The sequence below is a fragment of the Vicia villosa genome, linkage group LG6, assembly GCF_029867415.1.
Source record: "Vicia villosa cultivar HV-30 ecotype Madison, WI linkage group LG6, Vvil1.0, whole genome shotgun sequence".
Classification (NCBI taxonomy): Eukaryota; Viridiplantae; Streptophyta; class Magnoliopsida; order Fabales; family Fabaceae; genus Vicia; species Vicia villosa.
In genome coordinates this window covers 2,637,623-2,646,998 of record NC_081185.1, presented here as the reverse complement: position 1 = coordinate 2,646,998, position 9,376 = coordinate 2,637,623, and the positions used below count along the sequence as shown (strand labels likewise).

The 9,376-nt window shown below is 32.6% G+C and overlaps 1 protein-coding gene across 1 annotated transcript; it reads left to right on the top strand.

The window, feature by feature from the left end:
- Positions 1-6,603: 6,603 nt before the first annotated feature.
- On the top strand, positions 6,604-8,115 carry LOC131611131 (LOB domain-containing protein 41-like). Its single transcript, XM_058883237.1, has 2 exons — positions 6,604-6,980; positions 7,100-8,115. Exons 1-2 carry the CDS (start codon positions 6,791-6,793, stop codon positions 7,828-7,830), a joined length of 921 nt encoding a protein of 306 aa, XP_058739220.1. The 5' UTR covers positions 6,604-6,790; the 3' UTR covers positions 7,831-8,115.
- Positions 8,116-9,376: the final 1,261 nt, after the last annotated feature.

Below are 9,376 nucleotides of genomic sequence, written 5' to 3'. Positions count from 1 at the left end.
GAAAAATAACCTCTCTTCTATCATCTGTGAACTCTATTGTTGAATGATATTATGTATGTTATTTATCAATTCATTGGCACATTATATTTTGAGATTGGCTCGCAACAATTGAAAAACCAGATAATGTTTCAAGTTGTGAAATCAATGGTGGTATCAGAGGTATGAGCGGAGGCACTATAGTAGATCCTACAATTTGAGAAGGTTGAAGTAGATATGAATTCAGTAGAGTGTCTTCCACCACTTCATCTGCAATACCTTGAGGGGGAAGCGAAGGCAATTAAGTTATCATCGCTTGAGCGACATCGACAGTGACAACTACTTCGTATAGAGCGGCGGGACAAGTAACTTTAGATCCAACTACTTTTAAAAGGTTTGGAAGTCAAGAATTTGGAAAATCGGGAAATCGAGGTTGATTCGCTATTTGTCTAGGTTGAACGCGGTGGATCCAATATTTGATTTTAAGAAATTTTATCTGATAAATTGAAGAGGTTTCAAATTGATGGATCAAAGAGAGAATGTGTGATTGTGGAAAATGATGGAATCAGAAGTCGGTATCCACAGACGACGTCATTGTTCAGTTACAAAATCATAATTGATTAGAGAGTCAATGGTTGTGAGGATCCGCTATTTGACTTAGTTGAACGTAGTGGATTTAATGTTTGATTTTAAGAAAATTTATTTGATAAATTGAAGAGGTTTCAAATTGATGGATCAAAGATAAAATGTTCGATTGTGGAAAATGAGGAAATCAGAAGTTAATATCCACAGACGGCGCCATTGTTCCATTACGGAACCATAATTGGTTAGAGAGTGGATGGTTGTGAGGGAATCAATGAACCTGGGCTCCCAATACGAAAAAGGAGAGCTTAACCTACAAGGTTAATATTCCAACACTCAAGTCAGTATGTGAAGGAAAAAAGTGAATATAATTTAAATTTAAAATCATCAACCTGAAATTCTCGTGTGTATCCTTTATATAATGATAGGAAGATATTTCTACCAAGGCTATAGAACTAGGGTTTTTAAAATGAAATAGGAAAAACAATAAAACTATCTAAGAGAAGGAGCAATCATGAACTTGATGCTAAACATCCAATGCAAAGCTTTAACAATATTCCAATAGGAAATAAACCTTGATTTCAAGTCAAAGGCCTATGTCAAAATATTAATATGATAGTTTCTCAGATGATTAACTTCAATGTCACCCACCCCTTCAAGCTTCACAGTACTTGATGCTTGATAAACATTCAAAACTTCTCTCACAAATGTGTTTTGATGCAACATCAACTTGCTATACTCCTGCAAGTACTCTGGATTACAAGTGTAGTATGTGTGATTCTCCATATCAACAACTTGCTTCACATGTTGAATGGAGTACTTCTTCTTAGAAATAAGACGCTCCGCGACTCGACGAGTAGAAGCATTATCAATAAAATTAGTAGCAAAACCTTCAAGTATTTGATCACCATTATATGACAGCAACAATTCTGTCACTGATGAAGGTCTGAGCTTTTCCAGAGCCTTCGTAACCCTCACCCAATTTGAATATTTAGCAACTACAACGTTCCCCCCATAGCCTCCAACAGCCAAATGTTCGCCATTTCCGCGGATACCGAATTGAGGGGGAACATAAGTTTCAATATGCTCATGCAAATTAAAAATTTTATTCGTATTATCCTCGTGCATAGTCTCGCATACGTTGAGTTCCTGCAAATTACCAGTAACAAGAATATTGATGATCAGCTCCTAAGAATCAACCATTTGATTCAATGCAATTGGAAAGACTTTCTCCAATGAATCATTAACAAGCATCTTCAATGCAAGTTGCCAACCTAGAAAATTCAGTGAGAATGGCTGCAAACTTGCAGCATTATGAGATTTAAATAGAAGTTGTGGTGCGAAATTAGAGAGAATTTGAATAGATTCTGAAAGTATTTTGATGTGTCTTTCCCAAAACATCAAGCATGAAGCATTATCGTGAGTACGTGATGTTGTGTAAGCACCGAGTAACTCAAAAATCATAAAACAGTGGAGATTCCTGTGTAAATACTCATTAGCAAATGCTTGTAAGATATCCCAAATTTCCATATCTTGATTCTTGGTTGACAACACTACTAGATGGATCTCATACTTGTCAAATTTAATAGCAATAAGTGCATTGCAAATATACTTTCCAATAATAAATGAGTGAACACCCACAACAAACTCTTTAAGTGTATATGCAAAGTTTTGTGATCTTCTAAAAGCAAGATAAATAAGTCTTCCAAATCTCCAATTACGTTTTTCATTAACCCAATATTTTGCAAGTGATACATGCCTCAAGTTCTTATAAATCAACATATCTATTATAACATGCTGAAACATAAGAGATCGCTTGAAATAACATGGATCAAAATGAGCACTGGAGTTATCTCTCCTGGCCTAAATACAAAACTCAGCAATGGCAACATTGAGCTCCTTCCCACAATTTGAAACATGATATGTGTATCATATACCTCCTAAAGTATAATAATACACACGTAAATATAGATAAAATCCACAAGAACTACCAATATCATTCTCATATGGAAACACATACAGGCCAGCAATGGCTAGAAAAACAAGTTTAGGCCAAATTTTACTTAACAGAGAACAATTTTGGCAAAAATCAAAATTATGCAACAAAATAGCAATTCCAGTATCTATTTGGAAAACGATTACCTTCCTATTTCTCTTCCTTGCGTGATGATGAATGAGTGGTTCTAACAAACACAATACAAGCGTGACGTCTTTGGCAAAGGATCTGTGGTTAGGTTATTTCAGTAGAGGTGGCACGAATCCAATTCTTCATGTCCTTCAAATACCGCTTCCATTCTATAAGCAACAACAATTTGAATTTTTCTATTTCTCTTGGATCCTCTACAGAGCATGAAATTGAGATGTTGCCGACCACTTTTCCAGGCACTAATGGATCTAAAACGTTGAATCTTTCAATGTCAGAATCAAAATCCTTGGTTAGAAACTCAAGAAAATCAATCTCCAAGTATCTAATAAGAGTATTGTTGGACAATTTATTGGTCTCAAAGATATAAACTCGTGAAATATAAGGCCCATTTTGCTCCAACAATTGATTCTGTTTTTGCTACGGATTTGGTGAAAGATTCAAAGCCCTCTGGTTACCCTCAACTATAGAAATTGGTTTGATAACCAGATCTTCATCAAAGGAAGTCTGCTCTATGGATATAAACGAGTTCATATCTGTTTCCTCCACCTCTTCTATTGGCAAAATCGGCGTGACAAACGATGGTTTAATAATTGGAGATGATACGAAAAGTGACATCGGAAATGTCATTGACAATTTAGCCATAGGTGTTGTTTGAGATTCTGTCGAAATTGTTGCGGCTGAAGGTTTAAGGGAATCTAAAGGTTCTCATATGAATGCTTCAAGCTTAGATTTTGGAAATTTTTTTGAATCAGACAACTTTTAATAATTTTTTTGAGATGTTTTCTTAAAACATATATGAGACACTTGCAGAAACTTCTCAAAATGAATAATTTTGATATGTATGACATTGTGGAGGAGGTGTTTGTTGGTTGGAGTTGTTGATGATAATTATTGTAGTAGTATGAATAATGGGATGATGAATATGGGTTAGGATTATGTGGATGTGGTGAATACCCATGATTTGGATACAAATTTGGTGATGATGATCTAGCATGAGTGTAACAAGGTGTAAAAAGTTCCCATGAAAAAGATGGACATGGGAGAAGATGTAAAAAAGGGATTTGTGGGTTAGGTAGGAGGAATACTCCATGGATGATATGATGGTGTATGATAAGGATAATCCATAGGAGGATTTGAGTACGTGGATGAAAGCATCAATTGATAGGAAGATTTTCCTACCAAGGCTATAGAACTAGGGTTTCTAAAATGAAAGAGGAAAAACAATAAAACTATCTAAGAGAATTGAAATAAAGATAACATTTTCATTTGATTGATAATTTTTCCATCTCTCAATTAGTACATATATAGTAATAGTAGATGATAGTAACTAAAAGTCCAATAACTAATTAAAGTCCATCTCAAAAATATTTCAAGATCCTAAGGACATTCTAAAATGCATTACAACTTAAATAACAATAATATAAATTCTACTTTTAATTAATCATAATCCTTACTCTATTATATAACGAAGCGGTTATAACAACTTCTATACCGTGTGTATACTTTAATTGATTATCTCTCAAAGTAATTAATCAATGACCATTCTAATCGGTCTAGAACATATACTATCTTTTAAGGATTATTTTAAGTCAAAATTCTCCTAATCAAATGAGATAGTATCATATTCTAATTCATCTAAACTCTTTTTTTAAAAAATTAATAAAAATACCGTGTGAGTAAAAAGTTCTAACAAAAATGATTTGTAAAAGTGACTAGTAGATTGAAAAAAAATGTGTATAACACACAACATGTGGCAATTAGAGGAATGAAAGTACTTTATTTGAGCTACAAAAATAAATGCAAGTTAAACATCACAATTTGTCCCACAAGATTAAACTACTAACAAATGTTAATATCCAATAAAATCATTATCAGTTCATATAAAATTTTGTTCTGACTTTAAATGAAATTCCATAAGTATGAAATTCCATAAGTAAAGAATATGAATGATTCTCTAAAATTAGTCGGTCGCAAGTTCGAAGACTAAAATTTTTAAAAATGAAAAATAGTAACCACTATTATAATTCATTTACAAAAATAATCAATATTGTAATATTGTAATAGTAGTTGATTAGAAGCAAGAATCAACCTAATACATTTAACAACCTCTACACGCCACACAATCTATCCAAACCAAAACCATTGGCTCTGTCCCTTTTTAATCTTTCTTTCAGCAACCGCGCCCACAGTCCCAAAAACCAAAACCAGAAACCAGTTACCTGTTTTGTCTCAAAAACCACTTTCCATCTTAATTCCCGAAAACCAGGAGCTTTTACCATTAGTTTTCTTTTTTTAAAATTCCAAAACCGCTTCTCACTCTCCATAATATGTGGCGATTCGACCGCACTCTGTCACCTTATCGTGACTGACACGCGCCGGCTTCTTCTTCTCTCTACTTTTGTACCCTTTTGCATGTAGTTTCTGACTTTTTCCATCATTTCTTTTCTTTTACTCTTCTGCAAGATTCCCTAATACTATAGGCTTTTTATGGGTAAAAATATTTAATGCTTATAGTAAAATAAATTTTTTCTTCCGACATTTCATTTATTAATTAATTTATTAAATAAAATTATTATTATTAAATTATTTAATATAAAATATTATTTGATATATCAAACTATTTAGAATAAATTTAAATAAATTTAATTATTACACAAAGTTAGTATATCACACATTATTAAAATTAATTTTTATATTTAAATTAAAATAAAAATAGTTTAACAAATTTAATATTTTTAAGACAAAATAATTAAAATTATAGAAAATTTGAAAGTCATCATATTCAAATAATATTTATTGAACTATAATTTATAAAATGAACAAATAAATATTCAAATTCATCTTGAGATTGACATAATGACTATGATTTACATATAAATATTAATAAAATAATTTATCATCATAATTTTTAAATATAATAATTATATATTAAAAAACAATTTAAATGAATAGTAAGTGACATCTTTTAACTTAATCATAGTTTCTTTGAATTCAATTTTAAATACATCATGTTAACTCTGTTAAAGAATTAATTTTATCACTCATTTAGTCGTTACTCTATTCTGTTGACTTATTTTTACGCTTATAATTTATAATAAAAATTTATTTTTACTCTATATAATTTATTTTAATTCAAATTAAAATAATTATGTATTAAATGTTTTTTATGTTATTTTATATTTATAAGTTAGTTGAATCATAATTTTACTAAATATTTTAATTAAGTTATCAGTTATCAATTATCAACCATCAATTATAAATTATTAATTATCAACTATCAAACATAAGTCATAAGTTATCAGATAACTTATCAACCAATTGATAATTTTATGAAACACAATTTGTGATCTTTTTCAATTAGAGATATTAATCTATTGAATTGACATTAATCAATTAATTATGTTACGCGTAAAAAGTATATGATTTCTACAATAAAAAAATATTTTAATCATTTAATCTAATTGAATAATATAAATTTTTAATTTTATGTGTGGGAAAACTATTTAAAATAATTTTTTTTCAAAAATATTTTTTATTTTGTTTGATTGTGAGAATATAAAACCACATATTCAAATTCAATTCCAACATTTCTAACATTTTGTATGATAGTTTATTTATTTAATAATTTTATTTGAATAATTTTGAATATGATGTCCTCTATGCAACTTGCAAGCCACGACACATTATTATTGTTGTAGTGCTAAATAGCTGGCTCATGAAGGTTATTCCACGTCATCCATGCCCCAATAACAAAGGGATAAGTGTCCTATGATTGGAAGTTCATCACACGCGCTTCTCATGCGAATGGTTTTCCTTATGTACAAATTTAGCTGTTTTCTTCTACAAACCCAACCTCCCTGAATATAGAAAAACCATGGTTTTTATAGTAACACAACAATACAACACACAAAATACTATAAAACAAAACAAAAACAATTGTTAAGAAACAACTGCGTTCCCCACAATCTAGTACCTGAAAATCCACTGGCTCTCTCTCACACCTCAAATATATACCCTTCTTTCTCATACTTCTAACCCTCCACCAAAATCTCAATTTTCTTCTTAGAAAATCCATAACAAAAAAAAATGCGGATGAGTTGTAACGGTTGTCGAGTACTAAGAAAAGGTTGCAGTGAAAATTGTAGCATAAGACCATGTTTACAATGGATAAAAAACCCTGAATCACAAGCTAACGCCACTGTCTTTTTAGCTAAATTCTACGGTCGTGCCGGCCTCATGAACCTCGTCAACGCCGGTCCCGAACATCTTCGCCCAGGTAAGAACTGTTTTACAATTTTGATGTTGTATTTTCTTATTAGCTCAGTTGATAGGAGCGTTGTGACATATGCGATCCGAAGCAATGTTATTGATATTTGTTTTGTTTATAATTTGCAGCAATTTTTAGATCATTGTTGTACGAAGCATGTGGTCGAATAGTGAACCCAATTTACGGTTCAGTTGGTTTGTTATGGTCTGGGAGCTGGCAGCTATGTCAAGCTGCGGTGGAAGCCGTTTTAAAAGGCGCGCCGATTACGCCGATTACATCAGAAGCAGCTACTCATGGAAGGGGTCCACCACTGAAGGCCTACGACATACGCCACGTGTCGAAAGACGAGAACTCGGCTGCGTCGATGGAGTTGACGCAGCAGCGAGTCAAGACTCGATCTCGTAAGAGGTCGAGCTTGGCTAAGCCGAAGTTACAAGAGGAGGTGAAAAATGGAAATGATGATAGGAGAATTGAATTCGGTTCGGTTGAACCGGTTGAGCCGGTTCAAGAGGTTTTTGTGAACCGGGCTGCGAGTCATGAGTCGTCGATTAGTCATCAGTCGGAGGCGGTGAATGCTACGGCGGCCGTGGATTTGGAGAGTAAAGAGAGTGAAAGTATGGCTTCCGTTGAAACGGCGGAGACGTCAATGAACTTGTTTAGAGATGAACCGGAGTCGAACCGGAATTTGAAGCGGACGGACCGAACCGGTGAGGAAAATGTTGGGTTAGAGCTGACTCTTGGGTTGGAACCGGTTTCACGTGTATATCATGTGGTTCCTGTTAAGAAAAGAAGGGTTGAGTTGAAGGATTGTGGTGGCGGTTCGTGGAATGTGGAGTTGGGGCTTCAGTATCCGGTTTAGACCGGGTTTAAGTGGATATAAGATCCGGTTCAGTTTTGACTCAAGCGGCTTTTCTCATTTGTACAAGAGATTATTATCGAACCGTTTCTTTTTTAGTTTTTTATTTTATTTTTATTTAGTACTATCTTTTATAATTTTTTTTTTTGCATTTTGGGTTAATAATTATTTTCTATTTAAAAGAAAATGTGAATGCGGTACTATCTAAACTACAAATATAAGTAGTATTGTGTAGATGAGAAAGTACATTTGGAAATTAAAATCATTTGAGTTACAATGGTTTATGAATTGAATGCATCATATGTATGGTATTATGGTTTGAATTTTACATTTATCTTTATTCATTGGATGTAGAAAAAAAATATCTAAAATGAAGTGATATATTATAATTTACATTTAAAAAAATAGAGCAGGTAATATTTTTAAGGGTAAGGTGAATTTTGAAATGACAAAATTTTCGTTGATTGTTAAATTAGTGCTAATAGTGTTTTATAATGCAAAAATGATGTAGAAGTAAAACTTTTTATGGTGTGTTCATGAGGTAATTTCTGGAGAAAGAAAAAAACTAGTAGGTTAAACAATCGAACCATGAAACCAAATTGAGGAAATATTCAATCCGGAAACAAAAACCATCAAACTAAAGAAACAAACATCAATGCGACGGAGTGACAAAAGTTGGACAAATATTGAGACTCCTCAACATGAGATGCATCTTTCATTACTAAGAATAAGAATGGTAGGTTGAGATAATTCCTTCACACATTCTTCTTTATAGTGGATGTGACTATGACATAAAAGTGCAACCGATTACACTTTGCTACTAACTTCAATTTTAACTAAAATATTACATAGGTGTCACTTTGCTACTAACTTCAATTTTAACTAAAATTATACAGGTGTAATCGGTTCACATAAAATGCAACCGATTACATTTTTATACTATAAGTCATGTTAGTTAATTTATAAGGGGTGTGATCGGTTGACATAAAAGTGTAACTGATTATATGCAAAATAAAATAGTTTTTCTTTTAATACACTACCTGTTCACGTTCTTCTTTGATCTCTTGAACACTTCAATTGTGACTTTCCACTTGGCATTCACTTTTAAAATACTCCAATCTCATTCTTCCTTCACTAACAAGTTCTCTCAAATAGTGACACTTTATCTCAATATGTTTGCTCTTCCCATGTGCAATTGGGTTCCTAGCAAGGTCTATAGTGGAAACGTTATAAACCATGAGCTTACCACATCACCCACTTTGTTGCCCAACTTCTTTAACAAATTCATTAACCACACGACTTGACACGTACACAACGAAGCAATAATATACCCGGTCTCACAAGAAAAGAGTGCTACTATTCTTTCTTCGAACACTATGAGATTGATGTTTCACCGAGCATAAAGACGTATCCAACTGTAGACTTTTTATCATCTTTATCTCTGTAACGATTGGAATCAGTAAAATCGAGCAAATTGTATTTTCTGCTCATGTCCATTGTTGGAAAAAGAATTCCGCAACCAATCGATCCTTTGACGTATCTTAGAATT